At 32.5% G+C, this 21,771-nt stretch overlaps 4 protein-coding genes across 9 annotated transcripts; 2 read left to right on the top strand and 2 right to left on the bottom strand.

The window, feature by feature from the left end:
- The first annotated feature begins 1,341 nt into the window (after positions 1–1,341).
- LOC137822595 (uncharacterized) lies at positions 1,342–2,167 on the top strand. The gene has a single exon (XM_068627504.1). The coding sequence runs from the start codon at positions 1,704–1,706 to the stop codon at positions 2,064–2,066; it is 363 nt and encodes a 120-aa protein (XP_068483605.1). The 5' UTR covers positions 1,342–1,703; the 3' UTR covers positions 2,067–2,167.
- LOC137822594 (replication protein A 70 kDa DNA-binding subunit A) lies at positions 1,984–5,190 on the bottom strand. The gene is made up of 2 exons (XM_068627503.1): positions 4,727–5,190; positions 1,984–4,257 (listed from the first exon to the last, which is right to left on the bottom strand). Exons 1-2 carry the CDS (start codon positions 4,996–4,998, stop codon positions 2,634–2,636), a joined length of 1,896 nt encoding a protein of 631 aa, XP_068483604.1. The 5' UTR covers positions 4,999–5,190; the 3' UTR covers positions 1,984–2,633.
- Positions 5,191–14,266: 9,076 nt separating this feature from the next.
- LOC137821857 (protein ELF4-LIKE 3-like) lies at positions 14,267–16,094 on the bottom strand. Of its 6 annotated transcripts, none has more exons than XM_068626637.1 (2): positions 15,954–16,094; positions 14,267–14,974 (listed from the first exon to the last, which is right to left on the bottom strand). In XM_068626637.1, exon 2 carries the CDS (start codon positions 14,927–14,929, stop codon positions 14,585–14,587), a length of 345 nt encoding a protein of 114 aa, XP_068482738.1. In that variant the 5' UTR covers positions 14,930–14,974; positions 15,954–16,094; the 3' UTR covers positions 14,267–14,584. The 6 variants fall into 6 exon arrangements, with proteins under 6 accessions (XP_068482738.1, XP_068482740.1, XP_068482739.1 ...); XM_068626639.1 differs by having other exon boundaries at positions 15,856–15,967; XM_068626638.1 differs by lacking the exon at positions 15,954–16,094 and adding an exon at positions 15,756–15,894.
- On the top strand, positions 15,144–20,789 carry LOC137822432 (uncharacterized). The gene is made up of 7 exons (XM_068627319.1): positions 15,144–15,222; positions 18,199–18,870; positions 18,975–19,087; positions 19,151–19,362; positions 19,470–19,654; positions 19,781–19,937; positions 20,015–20,789. The coding sequence occupies exons 1-7, from the start codon at positions 15,144–15,146 to the stop codon at positions 20,787–20,789; spliced, it is 2,193 nt and encodes a 730-aa protein (XP_068483420.1).
- The last annotated feature ends 982 nt before the right edge of the window (positions 20,790–21,771 follow it).

Here is a 21,771-nt window from a genome sequence, read left to right as displayed (position 1 = left end):
CGTTTAAAAATATCAATTATGTTATATATTATTCAGAACCAAATTCATAAAAACAAAATAAAAATAAAAATGTTGGATCGATTTGAATATTATTTTCCAAAATTGAACAGATCAGTTTTATTTATACTTTGACATTTTGGAACATCACACCAACTTGAAATAAATTATTTAAATATTATTATATTACCTACTATTTCATTGTGTAACTTAATTTTGGTTAATGCTTGTAAATATATAATACAGAATTAACAAAATATATTCATCATACCAAGGGGTGAAAGATGAGTTATTTTGACTATGTATGTGAACATTACATTCTTAGTCTTAAAAGATAACAGTGTTAAAATAAGATATATTATTACTAGAAAGAAATAAAGGAAGATTAATTTTGATGTTGATGTCTTAAGTTTCGTGTAATATTTTACAAGTGTATACAAAAAGTTTGTTAAACTTATGAGAAGTATCCTAAAGATCATTTAGTATTTATTCCACAGTATATAAACACAACGTAACTAATTTTTTTTTTATTTGTCCTTTGTTATAAATTCATAAAATCGATCTGAATTAATCTATAAAAAATAGTTTTTAATATTTAAACTGAATCATATATAATATGGTTGATTCGAACACATATACTCATACATATTATTAATATTTTAATTTTTTGTGACTAGTAAGAGATTTTGCTAAAAATGAAAGAATAAGTAATAACTCAACTAATATTACTTAGAAGACTAGTAACTTTTCTTAGAAGGTTGGGTTCCTTCTATAGTAGCTATTTTTGTCTTCTATTTCCGGTCTTCACAGTCTCGTGATCTCCAATTGGTTCTTCCTTTTTATTGAATGAGGGAAAAGGAATCTGCAAAGGCACTCCGACGATCATGAATACAATATGCAAGTAAGTTGAGAGAAAAAAATTACCTTTAAGGCTTGACTTACTCTGATATTTATATTTTTTTAGATGAACCTTAACTGTCATGGGTCTGCTCGTGGGTCCAAAAAAGGGTCCAATAATCACTTTATCATCATTTACAACTAAATTGACTTAAGTATGATTAATAGTGGGTTTATGAACTTTGTTTGAACTAAAATAGTCATTTGACCTTCTCAACCATGTCGGCATTCTCAGCTACCCGGTAGTCCAAGTAATTGTATGAATAAATATTTACATAAAAAGTTAAATTTAGTTTAAATTTTTATCCAATATAAAAACTACTTAATTTTTCTTAATTCAAAATCTATTTTTGATTTAGAATAAATTTTTCTAAAACATATAGTAATCATTTACTTTGAAATCATATTAATTGATATTTCACTATAAATTTTGATAATTCAAAGTAAATCCAACACATGCAATTAAGCTACGGCAATCAAAATCATGTTTTGTTTATTTGGCTAAAATAGTAGCTACTACACTACAAGCATAATAAATACAATTGAAAACCTCACTAAAATTTCATAAGAGAAGGTTGATTGGACAGATAAGATAACCTTATCCATCCATTTCCAATAGGAGAGCTGCCACGTCAGATGCATGCAAATATGCCCAAAATTTCATCCTCTCATTCCACTTCTGCCTCCACCACCATTTCTCTCAAAGCACGTTAAGATATAATCAACCCATTTCCTCACTCTTCACAGCAACTTCTGGATAGTAAACAAACAATTAGCAGGGGAACAAAGAAAGAAACTACAGAGAAGACATGGCTTCCACTTCTGCACTTTCAATGGCTATGCCAGTAACTTGTGCCAGCCACAAGAAGAAGGTGGTTCCTACCTCTGATTTATTCTTCAAGCCACTGCCTCTACGGTCTTCAAAGGCAGTGGCAGCATCAAATCCCAATGGAAGGTTTCAAGTGAGAGCCTCCATGAAGGAGAAAGTTGTCACAGGGCTCACAGCAGCTGCATTGACGGCTTCAATGATGGTTCCTGATGTGGCCGAGGCTGCTGTCTCACCTTCTCTCAAGAACTTTTTGCTCAGCATCGGGGCCGGTGGAGTTGTTGTTGTGGCCATTGTTGGTGCTGTAATTGGTGTTTCCAACTTCGATCCTGTCAAACGAAGCTGATGAAATTCTGAGGCACTTCGTTCTATTTTTTTAACTCCTATAATGATATGCATCTGTAATGTATTTTTCTTCAGAAATGGAATGAACCCTCTGTTGTGTAATATGTCACCTTTATTCTCTACTTGGGCAAGCCCTTCAATCCTTAAAACGTATTTTTTTGTTGATTGCGTCAGTTTGCTGCATGAGAATGAAATAACTAGCAGACCAATTATAGATTACATTTTGAAAATATCCAACTCTAAGGAACGATTATATAATATAAACTACAAAAATATAACAGAGATTAAATTAGAATGAATCAGATAGTAGTAAAATTGATGATTGGTAATTCGACAATAGTGGAATCACAGGCCATACGAGGTAATATAAAGGCACATCGACACACAAAGAAGAAATAGGAAATTCAAACTTGAATTGATACTATATAAGTATATGTCTCTGCAATGAGCATACAAATGATGTAGTAACTCAGTCAGTAATGACTAATGATTAATTCTATGTAAAGCTTGAATACCAACACTGTCTATGGCTCTCATCGTACTAAAAGAAGCTGAAACCAAGCTACAATCACTGCCTACAAAACTTGGAAATCGAATCAAGCATGTATTGACTCTCTGAAGAATATTTAACCTTATCTACCTTAACTACAGTAATCTTGACCTTCTGTTCATCGCCATATAATTCCTCTTTGATTTTCAGTCTAAACATAAACTGTTTGAAGAGTCGGCTCTTGATTATTTCTCCAAAGCTCTCATCATCCTGTTGTTCATGTTTCAACAAGTACAGATCTTTCGCTGAATACTCCATAATCTCTTCACCTGCTTCCTGGAAAGCAGTTACCCAAGTTAATCCTGTGCCATCCTGAATTTGAGCTTGGAGAAGGTATCGGTAGTCACACTCCTCAAATTCCTGATTGCATCTATCACATTGCCATCTTGTGTTTCCTGACCTAGTCACTTTCTTATTGCATTGTCGATCTCCAATCATCAGAGGGCAAGCAGTGTAACAAAATGTATCAGTCTTGATGAATGATATGGTTGCCCTTATTGTTATCCAGTCTGGCTTGTCTGACTGTCCCAGACCTTCATCCTTGATTTGGGATATAGTTTTGCGAACCTCATTCTTTGTTCCTCCAGGAATAACGTCCTTAGAAATTGAAAGGGAAGCAGAATCTTTTCCTACTAGATCAAACCATTCTCTTAAGCTATTGGCCTCAGGGAACTCAGGATTTATGAATAGCTGGGTGGTAGAGATAGAGCCTATCGACTTTCCACTAAAATCATTCACCTTCCCCGCTTTGACTGCTAAAATAGGGGAAATTCCGGCATCTACCATCTCTTGCAACTGTTGCCCTTCCCTGTTGCAAAATTCTCCCCACAGTGTAAGTTCAACACTCCTGCCAGAACTGTCTTTTAGACTCAAAATTCTTCTCTGGGTTTCCATTCCATTCTTCCTCAAGATGGGAACAGAAGGGTTCACAGATGTCACAACCCCAATAACATCAAGGATGGCGTTATTGTCAACATTCTCAATGTCACTGATAGGTCGGAAGGAGAACTGCTGTCTAGGTATAGAATCATCCTCATCTGGGCACAGCTCTACTGTTGAAGTTGATTCCAAAAAAACTTCCCATTCATTCTTCAGATGGTTGAAATTCTTCTGTGCAGGTTTTAAGCTACCTTTTGATATCATGTAAACTTTACCAACCTCAATTACACTATAGAAGCGATCAACAACAGCATTAAAGCATGTTACTCGTATTTCGCCTCCATCAGAATCGAGGAGATCAAATGAGAAGACTTTTCCATCACCGCGTGCATTATTGTAGCGGCGCAGATCCCCTTTAGCAGTTACCCTTGCCCTGATAGCCCACCGACCTTGATAAGGATTTAAAGCAGCTATAGGAATGATGCGTGCTGGCGCCTCATTTTTCATAACTGCCCCACGGCCTTTGTAAACTGGAGGCGGTTGGTATGGAGGTTGAATTGTTGGCCTGAAATTCTGGGCGTTATCATGACTTGCATTTCGAGCAGCAGAATTACTAATATTATCACTACTACTATTACTCCTGGCCACAGTGTTATCAGCTACAGCTCTCACACTTGGTAAATCTGAATCCACGCATAGCTTCGGATTCCCAATGATCTCAAAATCAGCTATTATAGTTTCCATGTTTAGAACCACGATAATCCTGGTCAAGGAAAAACACATAAGTATATAAACTAATTTTACAGGATAAACCTAAAGTTGAAGTTGTAAGATTCAATCAGCAACATGTTCTTAATTCCTTAGAATCCATCTAAATGCAGACACATTAAGTCTACAACTAAATGCTAAGGTTTTACAAATTTCTAATTAGGTTGCAATTGCATTTCTTTCTTCACACTCTAACCAATCAAAGATCAAATTTATTTAACCAAAAATTCAGCCGTTTCCTCTTTTAATTCGAATTATCAGCGTTTGCAAATGCAAAACATGACAAATAGGGTTATATTAAATTTGGCTTTAAGAAGTGAAATTCGAACCATATTTAAATTCGAATAACAGAAAAAGTGAAAGCACATGAATATTATTATACTCACAACCGCAACAAAACTAATTTGAGCATAATTAGAGAAATGACTTAAATCCAAAATTAGATTTGCAGAGAAGAGAGAGACTTGCGGTTCTTGGAAGGAGAGCATATATAATCGAGAAGCTGAACAACCGAACCCTTCCGAACTTGACCGGTTCGGACTCGATCGTAGAGCTGAATGGCGAGCATCGCGTGGTGAGACGAAACGGCGTCGGAAAGCAGAAGACGGTATCTCTGCTTCTGCGAGTTGTTGGTATTGGCGACTAACTCTACGTCCAGAACCTGAACAAGCGGTTTGGCGTTCACATCGCCGCCGATTATCGCCGGAATCGCGTTTTCTGTCAGATTCACCGACATTCTCGCTCCAATTTTGGATTTCCGTAGCAAACTCAACCCCCAACTCTGTAGGAGTAAATAGAGAACTCGTATCAATCTGAAAAAAGGGAACCGAAAGAAAATCAGACCGGATCTTCGAACCGGAGGAAAAATCAGACCGGGTCTGCGGAACCGGAAAGAAAGCAAACAAATAGTAAAAGTTGAATTATGACTCTTTCTGGTTTCGAATTTTTTTAGAATAATCCGGTTTTAATAGCATATTAAAAATAATTTATTTTAATCTCTTGGGTTTAAAAATATATGATTTTAGTCTCAATACATTAGTTTTGAAAGATTCAAAATAGTTTTTAAAAAACATTTTAGTTTCTTAAACTTAATATTTATAAATTAAAATCAAATTTTAAATTTTTGGAAAATTAAAATATCTTTTTTAAAATTCTGAAGGTAATATTTAATTTATCTTACATTTTAAAAAATAACAACATCCTACCACACTCACGCTGATGATAAATTTTATTACACCTAAGATATTTTTTTTTTATTTTGTGGTTTAAATTAACTTTTTATTTTAAAAAAATGTTTATCACTTATATATTAAATTTTCTCATCACATTTTGGAAAGAAGTTTGATAAAGAAGATTTAAAAATTTAGATATTGAAGTCTCTTGATCGAACTTGACAAGGTGATAGCAATTGTTTTAAACAAGAGTATTAACGATCTCAAACTTAAAACATCCAGTTGAGTTCGGTTAAACTTCGAGATGATCACTTAATCGTACCCTTGTAAATTTCATGGGCTTCAAGGAAATGAAGGGGCTCCACTTGCAGAAGATACTCTGACGCTCAAGTTAGTAAGAGCATAAAATATGATGAGTATAGTGTAAAATATGAGTTGAAAGTACTTCTTGTTGTGTGTTATGTGAGTTGTTTTCTTTCCCTTATATATGGTAGTGTTCTCCCCTTTCTCCTTCTATCTGGTCTTATTATTGCATTAATTCAATAATAAATGTTGTCTCCTCCTATTTAAGGTTGACTATACAGGATCCCTTGATTTGCACTGATACAACATTAATGTCTTTAAATATGAATATCGGTACACGACCTATTTATATGCAATATCGGGTTTGGCCTATGATGCTACAACAACCTTCAAGTTTAAAGATCTTATCTTAATTAATATGATAATTGTATTGTCTAGGCCGAAAGGTGAGCCAAAAGGTTTGATCGAAAGGTTGAGTGAAAGTTAAAAATAAATAAATAATATTAAATTAGTTACTTTAGCAAAGAGCCCATAAAATAGACCCAAATGTGTAGGTGTGTGTTTAATAAATATTAGGTACAAAAAGGAAAAACCCAAACAGGTTTTGAGCCCAATAAGAGAACATTATAAATAGATGAACAACTCAAGAGGTAAGGAGAGTGAATTTATCTGATAATTAACTAAGACCAATTCAGACTTTAGCATCAGAGCACCTTGCAGATACACACACTCACCCGTGAGAGGAGACCGAGAACCGTGAGATCCGTTGACCTAGCCCAGAAGAAGCGAGAGTCCTGAAGTCATATCCAAGCCCAAGTCCAAAATAGAAGAGTATCAAACCTAAAGTCAAAAGCCCATATCGAGAGTTCACGCCGAGAAGGAAGACCGATAAGTCAATGAATCAAGGAATAAGAAGTTTGCTTCTAGGCCCTTACAAGAACAATAACATTTTTTTTTTTAATTTGAGGAGATGTAAGTTTGAATTTGGAAAAATGAAAGATAAAGAGGATGAAGATACTCTAAAGAGGGAAAAGAGTATAAAAGTTAAAGTTGTAACATTAAGAACAAAATTTATAGATGAAGAAGAAAAATAAACCATTCCAATAATGGAACCTTATTCTAAAGAATTTTCAAGATTTCTAAGAAACAAAAATAAGAACTCTTTTCTAATAATACATGTATTTCAAATATGGTAAATTTTGTCGTATAAAACTTGATTGTCCTTTTTCTTAACTTGAAACAACTTGAAACAACATGTTGAAGAAAAGAAGTACAAGGAACTGTTGAAGAAGAAAACAAATACTATGTTCCTAGGAAAATAATACAAGAAGCACAACAATAAGCACTAATGAAAGTGATGAAAATGTCAATTTGTGCTTATTAGCTGATGTAGAACCATATATCAATGCAAATATTTATGATTTTGAAGGTGAGTCTAACTATGAGTAGTTATTGGATGCTTTCAATGATGAAGCTAGAAAGTTATCTTTCTCAAATAATAAAAAGGGAGAAAACATAGATTTGAGAATAGGTTGAAATAACTACAAAAGAAAAATGAAAAACTAAAAACTAATATGAACGATTTAGAAATGATACACTATAATTTCTCTTGTAATTGTGCATTAACCTCTCAAGTTAAAGCTTCACACTGAGAAGGTTACAAGACTCATGAAAGCAAAATTGAGTATCTTTTTGAAAATGCTTGCAAAGTTTATAATGGAAAGTTCAAGTATAGATCCTCTTCAATTCAAAAAAAATGTGTAATGGATAGGGTTGGAATTAAATATAAATATCAAAAGAAACAAAAGATTAACAAAATCTTTTTAAATTTCAAAATACTATCCAATTGTTTCTATTGTATGAAAAAGTAACATACATCTAACACGTGTAAATGGGAAATTTATCTAGATTTTCAAGGAAAATCACATAAGTACTTGTACAAAAGGACCCAAAAAGTACCAAAAATCATTGGTTAACTTGTTTTGGAAGTTTTCTAGAAGTTAAGAAATCCTTGCCTTACTCTTTTCTGGTTGTAAAAGACATCTATGTTCAAGAGTTTTTTTAAGGTTTGTTGAATCTCTTTCCTATCTTTTAGCCTACAACACCATCATTGTTGCTTATCTCTAAAAAGTTAAGTTTTGTTTGTCTCTTTTGCCTTCTTTCTCGCATCCTATATGATAAACATGGTCTTTTATTCTCAACCAAAGAGAATAAAATGTACTACTATAAAGAACAATGGCAAGGCATTAGCATAATCTCGACCAACTACATTGGAAAGGTGGATTTCTAACCTTGATGTAAGAGTTTTATTTAAAAAATAAAGAAAGGATCGATGTTTGATTACTCACAAGTATATTAACATAAATTGGTCTAGGGGAAATGACTTCACTTTTTAGGAATTACTAGAAAATCAAAGGCTACATAAGTTTGTTGAGATGGATGGATATTATTATCCAGATTTAGTAAAGACCTTTTATCCTAACATAAAGCTGAAGAAAGGAGTTATTCACTCCAAGATCAATCGAGTGAAAATTGTTATTAATGGAACCATTTGGAAGGATTTTTTTTTTTTTGTTCAGAATTGATGGAATAAAGATCACAAGAGGTGATAAAAAAAATTGATAAACTAGGTGTCTACAAGGGATTTAAGGATCCTAAAATTACAAATTTTACAATGTTCAATACTAGTGGAACGAAAAATGATGAACGCCTTAATTGCTAAAACACTATATTCATGAGACCCTAAGAAGTAGGCATTTAAAGGGCCAAAGGGTATCACCACGTACTCGTAATGCCCTCCATGAATTTCGAATGTTGTCCTACACACTTGTAAGATCCATCATCACCTGATTGTACCTAGTCCTTAAATCAATCTTCAAGAATATTGTAGATCATTTCATCTTATCTAACATGTCATCTACCATAGGGATTGAAATCTTGTTCTTCACAATATCCTTGTTCAAATCTCTATAGTTCACACACATTCTCCAAGATTCATCTTTCTTTCCCACTAATACTATTGTGCTTGCATATGGATTGTTGCTATCTTGAATAACTCCATATTTCAAATATTCTTGGACAAACTTGTATACCTTAATGGTTCTTAGCATAGTAGTAAGGCCTTTTATTCAGTGGATTTGGTCCTTGAATCAAAGGAATCTTGTGATCATGCCTAATATTATGGTAATTAAGATTATTCTTGAAACACATCATCAAATTCATGCAATAATTATTCCATTTCTACTGGAAAGGTGGGTTATTCCATCTGAGTAGTCAAAGAGTGCAATATATTATCCTCACCAATGCAAATTTGCATTGTGGATCGATGAACTCCCTTCGTTAAAGCCTTATGCAATTGTTGTTGTTTTTTTTTTTTAACATTAGTTGATGTTGCTCCCCTCAACACATGCCTTTTTCCATGATTCTTAAAGTCCATAATTAGCTTATCAAATTCCAAGTGATGTCTCTTAATACGACCAACCACTCAATTTCCAACACCAAATTACAATAACCTAAAGGAAGCCACAAGATGTCTGTGAATTATAGTTGGTTGAAACATACAAACCATCATTTGCACTGAGACCTCCAAAAAAGCTACTCAAAATATACTTTTCAAACATATTCAATATGATGATAATTGAATTAAATTTCTCATAATAGTCCCTTACATAATATTTTTGTCTTAACCTCATCAATTATGCTACGAGATCATCACATACGTCACCAAACACATTCAATCAACTGCTTAATGTAATGACCCTACAATAACAAAGACGAAACAGAAAAAGATTTTAAAGAGTTGTGTACCATTGTAAAGTTCGACCCTCCAAATGAATAATGATAAGTTTCACCTTGAATTCTTAATGTTTATTATCAATTTAGAAATAATTATCACATTAATAAATTCATTGATTAACATTTTTCTATTATAATGAGAAAAATCAATCCTAACTAAAATTTCTTCCACAAACATAAGGAAAAAAAATTATGATGCTCACCATATAAGGCAGAATCTACATTTGAACTGTGAGTTATTCAATAATTTATTGTTTTAACAATTTTTGCATTGTTTCTTTTAAAGAAATTGTTAATGTATTTTTGACTATTAGCTCCATGAATCAAGAATTCATGCACACCGATTAACATTCTTCAATATTCTTCATCGCTTGAATATTTGCATCTGCTGTAAACGATTGTTCAAGCGGATATCAATTGTTAAGAAATTTCTAATTCTAAAAATTAAGCATGAAACTAAAGAACATGATAAAATGAAATCTTATGAAAGAAAAGTGAAAAAAAAAAATCCAAAAATTATTTTGAAATTTCTCATAAATTTTTTAATTACAAAGTTTTATATAGCCCATTAATCTAACTGCAGTGACTCTTTTCTAAAAATCTTAGTGAATGACATAAATCCGTCATTATACATAGTTTTTATTCCATATCTTATCCAAAGATGTTCGAATGGACTACTTTATCCTAATATATGTAAAGTAACTAAATATTAAGTAAAGGGTAAACATATAAATGACAAAAAAAAAAAAATATTATCTTCAAATTTAAAAATAAAAATTAAATAAATAAATTAAATCTCTTTAAAATATTATACTTGAAGAAGTAATATATTATATACCCTAAAATACCAAAAGTCAAAACTGACAATATATAATTTGTTGCAAATTGAACCTATTAATGGAATTAGACGCCCACGTTGAAGTTATAATTAAGGGAAAACTTATATATAAAAAAAACATGTATGGATTGAAGAAGTAAGCAAATCCAATGTATGATTTAATGATTTAATTAAGCATTCACACACAATTATATTGTCACACTAGAAAGTGTTGGTAGTGTCTTTCTCTACTTTAATTTAAAAATAAAAAAATTACTCTTTCTGATTATTGTTAGACACACTTAAAAATTATTGTTCATTTTATAAAGTATTTATTTTTATTAAATATGATTATTTTTTGTTTTATATTAACAAGAAGTAATAAAAAATTAAAAGTGATTAATAATAAAGATTAATTTATCTATTAATATATTTTTTTAAAAGTTAACTGAATTGTTCTTGTAATCTTATTAAAAAATGTTCTATGTTAAAGATAAGACAAAATATTTTTTATCATATATTCTGCTTTGGTCATACTATTAATTAATATAAATCTTCAATAATTTATAATAAAAAATTATATGACTTCTGTTGTGTAAACGTGAGACTTAAATGAGTTTGTTTGGTTAAAAAAAATTAAGCGTGAGCAACTTTTTCACTTTGGTTGAAGGGAGAAAGAAAAAAAAAGTTTATAAAGAACATGGATGAAGCATCTCATGCCAAAGAGTGAATTCTTTTCCTAAAAAATATTTGTTTGTTTATAAATGAAATTAAGAGGAATAAAATATGAATAATAAAAATACAAGAAAAATATAATGAAAAATAATATATGCTGTTTGGATGAATAAAAATAAGGGAAAAAGTTGAGAATTATCTTCCTATTTAATTGGAAAAAAATTATGCTGTAAAAAATTATTAATTTTTTAAGAAATGAAAAAAACATGGATAGATGTAAACATATTATTTATTTATTTAAACCACAAATTTTTTTCCAATATATATAGGTATATATGATCTTTGCACAAGACCCTCCAATATAAAACCCTAAAAACATAATTTGGGAACCTTTGAGGATCACTAAGGGAGGTCAACGTCATAAAGTTTATCAATATTCTTAAAAGTATACAATTTTGATAAATCTGTGTGTCTTTTGGAACCACCAACTAAATGTAGCCATGTTTTGATTTAAAAAGAGGATAACAAACTTACTAAAACCATCAAATTATTGTTAGTGTCATTTAGTCATATAATCAAACACCTTTGCGGCATGGGGCGTGGAATATTATTATGATGATTATTATAGTGGAATTAGTGTGATTGGTCCAACCAATGATGTAGATATCACTGGGTTGCATTATTATTATAAAATGGCTTTATTAGGGCAAACTAGAGATGGCCTCCTTTCCAACCTATTTGCTGGAAATGCAAGGAACAAAGGGAAAGAAAGGCAAAAGTAGATTCCCACTGCACATGTTATGTACTAGACAATGTTTAATTTGTCTTGGCCTGTGTAGGGACCAAACCATTTTTTATATCTCATTTTTTTCATAGCCATTAGCATGCATAACCCTTTTTGGCACACTTCCCAAAACCTCTCCCAACCATTTAGTTTTTAATCTCCACTGTTTAGGTTAATCATTAACACATCTACATAGAGTTATGCCACCCAAGATGTGTCTGTTTGTTACTGATATAATCATTCTCCCTCCTTTGTTCAAGAAACTAGTGAGTTTTTTAGTACAATAATCAATAAGATAAGCAGGAAAATTTTGATTTCATCTCATAATATGAGAAAACTAGTCAAACAAAGGACATTTCTGATATAACAAATCTAGAAGAATGTGTAACAGGAAAAGGAAAATTTCACATGTGAGCTTTGAAAGAGAGTGAAGTGATGATAAAAAAGTATTGCATATGAGAGGCTTATGATTATGATAAGTTAACATTGGATTTGTTGAGTGTAAGGCCAAGAAATGGTGTGAGGGTATGGTCACAGAGATGATGGTGGAAGAATTGTGAGTATAGGGTACGGACAGAGGGATCAATTTTGTAGATAAGGAAAAGGTACTATTTTTCAATGAGCAAAATCTAAACCAGAAACAGGCCATTTTCAGCAATCACTCATGTGGGCCACTGTACTGTGATCAGGAAATTAGGCTGCCACTCACAGGGTCCTTCAACAAAGACATCTGCTCAATCAGGGAGAGAGAGAAATCCAAGCCAGATAATTATCAACTATGAGGTTTCTCCTTCAGTACACATTTATTGCATCAGTGGAATGAAAAGAGAAATACTAACAAAATTTGGTACAGTAGGTAAATGTTATGCTCATAAGTTTCAATTTCAGATAGAGTAAGAATTTTGTTAATGAAAAGGATGAGTTTTTATGGTAAATCCTAAACCTTAAATTCTAAAAATGTTACTTTCACAAACTAAAATACATCCTTAGCATACTACAATATATCAGTGAAAATTGCTTTATTTATAATTAGAATTCACATTTGAGCAAAAGGTTATTTTTGTTTCTAATTATAATTTGATGCAGATTGTCATCAAATCAGCTACCTAGAAAAAGTATATTCACACCTTTTAAATCACAACAACCTTCCATTTAACTTTCACTAAAAAAGATTTTTCTTTGTTCAGTTTTTACTATGTAATAAAATAGTGTATCATGAATCACATCATTAAGAATGTTTTAGATGTTTTTTGTTTATTGGGTGTTTGTATAGCAGTATTTATTTCTGAAATGTAACTCAACTAAACTTTTTACATAGAAAATGAAAACAGAAATTGCACAGTTTTAATGATTATTTATATTCACTTTTCTTTTTCTTTCTTCTATCATGCATCTTATCAGTTATCATGCATATGCATTGTATTAAAACAATTGCAGAATAGAAAGCATGGAGAAGGGAAATAATTGAACAGTAAAAGAGTAAGAACCTCGGAAGGAAGGGATAAGCATGGAGAAGTTCAGTTTCATCCCAAAAGAGAGAACCTTTGGGTCCCTTGTCTTGTTGCTGGGGCCATTATTTGTATTTTGGTATCAACTCTGGCTTTTTTACATTCCATTTTTAACTTTCATTATTCACCCTTTTATTTTTCATTTTTCTTTCATATCATATCATATTTTCTCTGTCACCACTTGGGGATATCCAAGGGTTGTGATCATTATTCTTTGTATATATCTGATTCCAGACACTGTAGATGTTAGTTTGAATAATAATTTTCAGATAATTCAACAGTAGACACCTTGATTTATATTTTTTTATCATATCATGTAGATACTTATTTCTCCTACTTCTTTGTGTCTGAGTATTTATTAACAAATAGGTGTTGATACATCATTGTCCATATATAATACTTTAAGTTCCCAGCCAATACCATTGATTTGGTATAAAGATTAAAAATTGATGTCAAAAGCACATCGTTTCTTATCTGAGATTCTGTTCCTGTGGTGATGTGTGATTGGGAACCAAAAAGATAGACTAAAGCTGCTTTTTTCACACTGTTTCAGGGCATCTTCACGCACATGTATTAGTGTATGTGTGTACTCTTCCCAGTCTTACACTCGCAAGGACACAAAGGAATATTAAAATCAGGAACAGTATTTTTCAGTAAAGAAGCTCTGGTTACATGGGAATGAACCTAAAACAGTATCTACCACCCCTTCTCAATTTCAGCTATTAGCTAAAGTGAGAACTAGAACAACATTTTGGGTTGAACTTGCAAAGGGAATAAAGGTATGATGACAGGTTCCCATCAAAAGGAATGATGAACAAAGATTTAAGAAGACCCTCTTGCTCCATTTGACAAAGAGAAAAAGTTAACGAAAGCTGAAAGATATACCTCAGTCTCAAACAATCTAGCTCATCACTAAATTACATTTCCATGACAGGATCAAAGAAAAAAAATAGTTAAAAAATGAAAAACTTTCTTATTTGCACTTTGAACAACAGCAGCATGATTGAATTAGTTGCACAACACAACCATGCTAGATTTCTATTAGATCCCAAATTACATGGTTACAAATAACAATTGAGAGAATTGTAGATAAAAATCAATATATCATTTTTTTTTATTTGGAATATAAGGAACAAGTGATGTGCTAGAGAAAGTCCTGTAATACAATAGAGCTTCTTCAGCTACAGAATCTTCTAATCTTGTGTTCTACCCTTCAACACTTCTTGTACTTCTTCACCAAGGAAAAGAATCACAGGGAAACAAACTCTCTACACAGGTCTGTGTCTCTTGTGGCCTGCCTTCCCATCTGATTTCACACCACCACTCGAATCCCCCTCTGAAGTAACTTCCATGGATTTGGTAAAGGAACTTGAAAGATCAGCATACAAGTCATACACTCTTCTGATATTATTGTTGAGCTCCCTGATGAGACCTACATTCCTGGTGAGGTTATCAGGGACCTTAGACTCATGGTTCTGGTTTATCTCATTGATGAGTAGCCTGTTCTGGTCAAAAATGGTCTGGACTTGAACAAAGCTCTTATGAAATGTCTGCATGATCTTGGCATCAATCTGAGCACCATCGCCAAGGCCAGAGAATGTGTCACCCTCCATTCCTCTCTTTGAATCTCAAGAAGCCAATTCAAGTCAGAACCAGGCCTGCAGCATGTGAAAACTGAGATGAGAAGATATAACAAAGGGTGAGAAAGTCCTATTAGTATACATAAAAATAATACAAAAATAGTCATTTTTTAATAAATTTATCCATACTAATAATCATATCCCCTATCTGCAATGGCCTGCACTAACCACAACAGAGAGACAAAACATGACCAATTTTGGAATAGTTTATGGCATTTGCTCAGATGAGACAACAAACAGTGTAGGAGAAATCATGACCTCCATGAGTTCCTTTTCCAGAGGAATCAGACTATTAGCATATTGCTACTATTATTATAGGTTCTAATAATCAGTTTTATTCTTTTTTTTTTTTGAGTTGGGAAAAAGCAGATCCCATTTCCGTAAAAGGGAACTTTTTTATATTGTACTCAGAAACAGCTACCCAAAGCTCAAAGACCCAAAAACAAAAACTAAAAAAAAATCAGTCAATGATGCATTGTAGATGATAATATGAGGCTATGAAGGTACTGCTTACACAGACAACATCATTAACCTTTTCTAAACAAAATTACGAAAAACAAAAACAAAAGAAGCAACCGTCCAAGATGCCAAAGATAATTGACCAAATTCGACCAACTCGCATATTCATTGAATAAAACCAAACCAAACCAAACCAAAACCCCGTTTAACAATCTCCAATTGACAACAAAATTTAACCTGCAGCAGCACAATATCTAGTAACAGAAATCGAAGGACAACAAATAAAAAAAAAAAAACAAAAACCGTGTTTAATGATTCCATGTTCTAACGCATCTCCAACCTTGGACCAGGTGGAAGAAAAACAACAGCGAAACATGAAAAAAAAAAATGAAGCTGAAAATCAATGCGCGACCCAAAAGCGAGCAGAGAGCAAAATTCACCCTTTTTCTTGCAATATATTAAAACTTCTTCCAGTCAAAATATGGCGTAGTTCATTAAGAGTAATGCTGATTACAGCATTATCATTCTAAAATCTTACCTTGGTAAACCGAAACATTTTATTTTCCTTTTGGGTGAGAATGAAAGAAGAAAAGAAGGTAGACCCAGAGAGAGAGAGTGATAAAGATGGAAGCTTGAATGGAATCTCTGGAGTGAAGGCTGTCGTATGAATTCTTCTCTCTGAGAAATGAAGAGAGAGAGAGAGAACGTAAGATTTGACAGTGACGCTCACGCTTGGACCCTGCTGTGTCTTAACATTTAGCAGTATTCTGTACAATCTATAATATTGATCATGATATGATGCATATTCAATATTCATTATTCAATATCCACATGTTATTCCCTTTTTATTTATTCTTTTTTATTTGGACACACTTACGTCATCTAGATCATTATTTTTCCTTTCTGAATTCCAAAATTACTCATATAAATATATCTTAACCCAAAGTAAATATAACACAATCATTATATCTTAATCCAAAGTAAATATAACACATGATTGTGTAGTTACTAATTTAGATTAAATATAAAATATAAAATGATATACAATTTAAGGGTGTAATTGAGTTGGTTAAATTTTTCTTTTATAAACTTCTTAGGTTAGACATTATTATGAATGCATGTGATCTTAAGTTTATTAAGTTTAAATTTATTTATAAAGAATATTTTTATTGATATAATAGATTTTTATTTAGTTTTTTTAGAATTCTTTATTAATAAGTATAAATTATTTATGTATATAAATTATTTATGTATAGTTTTTGTTACTTTATGAATCAGGTAGAAATTTAGTGTTGTCAATTTTAATATCTAATACAATAAAAAAAAACAAATAATGGATTGACTCGATTTTGTTATTTTTATAAAAAATTAAATTTTCGACTAATTCGAGATGTAATCATGATAAAAAGAAAGTGTTTGATTAGTTCAACTCATTAAAAACAAAGATAATTGAACATTTATAAAATATTGCTAGATAATGGGATAACACTATGTAAGAAGATTAATGACTCACAAGAAGAAGACAAATACAAATTAAAGATAAATAGAAATTAAAATTATCATGTTATCAAAATGTTGATTGTGGAATTTTTTTTAAGGGTACTAGCTTCATAAGTTTATCAAACAATATAAAAAACAAGTTTAAAAAAAGAACATATAGTTACAAAAGATTTTATTTCAAAAACCTTTGTAAAAGCTAAATGTTTGAAATATAATGTTAGTTGACATAAATAATAAAAGAATACACATACTAGTCTTTACCATAGAAACTTTGGTAAACAGTCAATTTTTATTACAAGTTATAAGTATATTTTCTAAGTCATTTTTTACTTGCTTAAAGTAATCCTTATAGCATTTTTTTTAAGTAGAAAACACAAATATTATGTGCAATAAAGACTTTTCATGTTTCAACTTAAAATAAAAAATATTTGGGTTACATCTTGTTGAATAAATGGATAAGCTTACAAAAAAGTGTTGTTCTTTTAGAAAGCTAACTTTATCTTTTGATTTTTAATTTGATTGAGAAAGTATTTGTTGAAGAATTAAATGTATCATAAAATATTAAATGGTTTTCGCCAACTAGTCACTCTAATAAAATACTAATTTCTTACTATTTCTTTTTGTATGAAATTATATGGTAGGAAATATATTTTTTTCTCAAAAATTGCATTACAATTCTCTATTTGGTTTATAAACATTTCTTTTAAGTAATCAATAAGTAGAACTTTGTGTTTACCTTCCTTTAGAACTATTAGGGATAGTCCCAAAAACTTGATACAATACTAGCTTCAAAAATATCTTTGCATTTAAGATTGACTAGCAAAATAAAAAAATAAAAATAAAAATAATATATATATATATATATATATATTTTGAACATTTTAAATAACAAATTGTCTTTATAATGATAAAGGAGATTCTATTATAACAATCCACATATCAACATTTAAATAAAGACAGTCTAAAAGTTTTGAATTTGATAATAACAAATAATGTATAATTTTGAGTGAACTAACATTTCTATATTGAGTATGTTTAATATGATAAACTATAAGAACATCTATGTAAGAAATTCATACTTTGTTTGTCTCATAAAGTCATAGGAAACATTCTCTTTAAGTTTATAAACTAGAACATGCAAAAGTTGAAGAAGAAGTTCTATAACAAGACACAAATTTATTTTGAATTATCAAATTGTCTTGTAAAGTCATCAATGTGTTGACTCACAAATTCCTATAAATGCTCTCACATAACATACTAACTATATGTTATTGTGTACAAAGAAGTCTTCGAGGATGTTAACCTTGTTAGAGAGGAGTTACAAAAGAGGATTAACGAGTTAGACGTACGGGATGATGATAGAGGTTTAGAAGAGTTAGAAAGGGAGGAAAGAAGGTCGCTCCTTGCTGAACTTAATAAAGTTTTGTTTAAGCAAGAGACAGTCATTTTTCAAAAAGCAAGACAGAAGTGGTTGAAACAGGATGATCTTAATACAAAGTTTTTTCACTCGTCAGTAAAGTGGAGAAGGGCGAGGAACGAATTACATGGGTTGCTTGTTGATGGAAGGTGGAGCGAGGATAAGGTTGTGATCAAGGACAAGGTTAGGGATTACTTTGAAGATAGGTTTGTCAGGAATGAAGCTTGTACGATTAGATTGGACAATGTAAGGTTTAATTCTATCTCACAAGCGGATAACGAGCTATTGGTCGGTGACTTCTCTGAAGAAGACATAAGGGTTGCGATTTGGAATTGTGAAAGTTCAAAGAGTCCAGGTCCTGACGGATTTAACTTTGGTTTCTTAAAGTTCTGCTGGGATATTGTAAAGTTGGATGTGGTGTCAGCAAAGAAGGATTTCGCATCTAAAATTCATTGGCCTAGAGGTTCAAATGTTTCATTCCTCTGTCTTGTCCCGAAAGTAGAAAACCCCCAGCAACTCGACGAGTTCAGACCTATTCGTTAGTTGGATGTTTGTATAAAATTATCTCAAAAGTGTTGTCTCTACGCTTGAAAAATGTAATTAGTAAAGTTATTGATTTGAGACAGTCAGCTTTTCTTGAAGGTAGGGGTTTGTTGGACATTGTGTTAGTAGCTAATGAGGTGCTAGAGGAATATAAAAGAAAGAGGAAGAGTTGTGTGTTCTTCAAAGTCGATTATGAGAAGGCGTATGACTCGGTTAGTTGGGAATTTATTTATTATATGCTTGATCGGTTGGGTTTCTATGCTAAATGGATTCAGTGGATAAAATGTTGCTTAGAATATGCTTCAGTCTCTGTGTTGGTGAATGGTAGTCCTACTAGGGAATTTACTCCTAGGAAGGGTCTTCGCCAAGGTGATCCACTAGCTCCGTTTCTCTTCCTTTTAGTTGCAGAAGGGTTGGTTGGAGTTTCTAGGATGGCAGAAGAGAAGAATTTGATTGATAGTTTGAAGGTTGGAAGACCTAAAGTAAGGTGAATATGTTGCAATATGTTGATGATACTTTATTCTTCTGTGAAGCTAATACCAAAAGTATCTTCAACATTAAGGCGATTTTGTTTTGTTTTGAGCTTGCTTCTAGGCTTAAGGTGAATTTCTTAAAAAGAAGATTGGGCGGGCTAGGGATGGATACGAGTTCGCTTCAGCGTTTTGCGTTTATTCTTAATTGTAATGTGATGGTAACTCCATTTGTTTACATGGGGCTACCGGTAGGAGGGTGTCATAAGCGCGGTGCTTGTTGGAACGGGGTGTTAGAGAAAGTTCAGAGTTAACTGTCTAGGTGGAAAGGCAGGTGCCTGTCAATGGCAAGGAGGATTTGTTTGATCAAGTCTGTTCTCTCTTCAATCCCGTTATTTTTTATGTCTTTATTTAAACTACCTTCTGTGGTGGCAGACAAGTTAGTTCGGATCCAAAGGAATTTCCTTTGGGGGTGGGGCTCTGATGGAAAGAAGATCGCTTGGGATTCTTGGGATAAGGTGTGTGAGCCTCGGGATTTTGGAGGTCTTGGAATCATTGATCTTAGGAAATTTAACTTGGCTTTATTAGGAAAGTAGATTTGGAGACTGGGTACGGATAAAGGAGGTTTGTGGAAAGAGATTCTTATTCTACGTATGGTGGTTGGAAAAGTTTGAGAGAAGGCGGTAAGTCTAGTAGGGGCTCTCTCTGGTGGAAAGATTTGAAGGAGGTGTGGGATTCAGAGGGTTGGGGTAGAAGTTTTGAAGATGGGTTTAAGTGGAAAGTGGGGGATGGTAAGGAGATTTCTTTCTGGGAGGACAGTTGGTTGAGCTATGGTACTTTGAAGGGAGTTTTTCCGAGACTTTTCTCTCTAAGCTCGGCCAAAAACGCAAAAATGGCTGAGCTTGGGTATTGGTATAATGGTGAATGGCTGTGGAATTTGGACTGGCGTAAATCCTTTTTCGACTGGGAGAAGTCTTTGGTGGAACAGCTGTTTCAGAGTTTGCAAGAGGTGAAGATGGTTTTTGGGGAGGCGGACAGTTGGGTCTGGAAGATCGGGGAGAGTCAAACTTTCTCAGTCAACTCTGCCTATGTTCAGGTAAGGTGGGTTAGAGGAAGGGAGTATTCTCCTGTGTATAGTAAGTTGTGGAGGTGCAAAGTCTTGTCATCTGCTTTGTTCACTGCTTGGAGGGTGTTGGAGAATAGGATTGCCTCTAGGGTTAACTTGGTAAGGCGCGGAGTGGCGGTAGAAAATCCCTTGTGTTGTTTGTGTGGGGAGGAGGAGGAGTCATCTTGTCACTTGTTCTTTGTTTGCAGGTTTGTTTGGCGTGTCTGGTGTCTGTGCTTTAAGTGGCTTGGTGTGTTGTCTGTAATTCACAAGGACCCCAAGTCAAATTTTTCACAATTCAGGATGAGTCAGGCTTCTGTTTCGGTTAACGAAGTTTAGGGTACAATTTGGGTTGGCATAGTGAGCGAAATCTGGAAACATAGGAACTCGGTCATCTTCAATAGAGGTGTGGCAGATGTGTCTGAAGTGTTCGCTTCGGTGCAAGTAAAGGTATGGTCTTGGATTTATGCAAAGTCTCGTTTTGCTTATTTCCCTTATTCTAGTTGGGTTTTAAATCTTCTGGCTTGTATGAGGTTGATTCATTGATGTTGGTTAGTGTTGGTATGGTTATCCCTTTGCTAATTTGGTAGGCGTTCTAATAGGAGATTGGTGTCAGGTATTTCTGTATAAGGGTTGGACCACCCCTGAAGTGGTTCATATTTATTTATTTATTTTTATTGCTGATAAAAAAAATGTTATTGTGTGCTTAAAAATATGTTTTCAATACAAGAAAATGGTATTTAGAACTAAAGGGACTTTTAAGTAGAACAAGTGGGATGTAATAGAGGTCATGCTAATTAAAAGGCTATTGATTCCTTATATAAATCTAACATGCAACAAAAGGTTAACATGTTGGCCACAGTAGTCTTATTCAATACATATATAAATATAAGGTTTGTCATGCAAAACAAATCAACATTATGTGTTAAGTTATGTATGCACCTTTGTCCCACGTTCATCCGTTAAATCATAAAACACCATGCAAATGATATTGAAAAAGTGTTTTTTATTTGTAAAATCTTAATTTTCATTTGTGTATCCTTTCTTTTGAGAGTTGTCCTTGTACCTTAAAATAACTCCTTATTGTAGACAAAAGTTGTAGTTAGAGAATACTCGTGAAAGCCATAAATGTCTTAATGAAAAATAACTAAAAGTAACTTTATGTAGTTGTTGTGAGTCATAAGTAAGAGTGATAATACTTGTAATCACTAATTTATTAATAAATATTATATAGTTTGTAAATGAGAATTGCACATAGTCCATGTCGGGCTATACCAATACAAATATTAAGTGTTTCTCTATTTTTTCTATTACACCAATA

This window comes from Phaseolus vulgaris, chromosome 9 (assembly GCF_000499845.2).
Source record: "Phaseolus vulgaris cultivar G19833 chromosome 9, P. vulgaris v2.0, whole genome shotgun sequence".
In the NCBI taxonomy this organism is placed as follows: Eukaryota; Viridiplantae; Streptophyta; class Magnoliopsida; order Fabales; family Fabaceae; genus Phaseolus; species Phaseolus vulgaris.
Note: the sequence above shows the minus strand (reverse complement) of the source record. Positions and strands in the feature narration are given on the sequence as shown.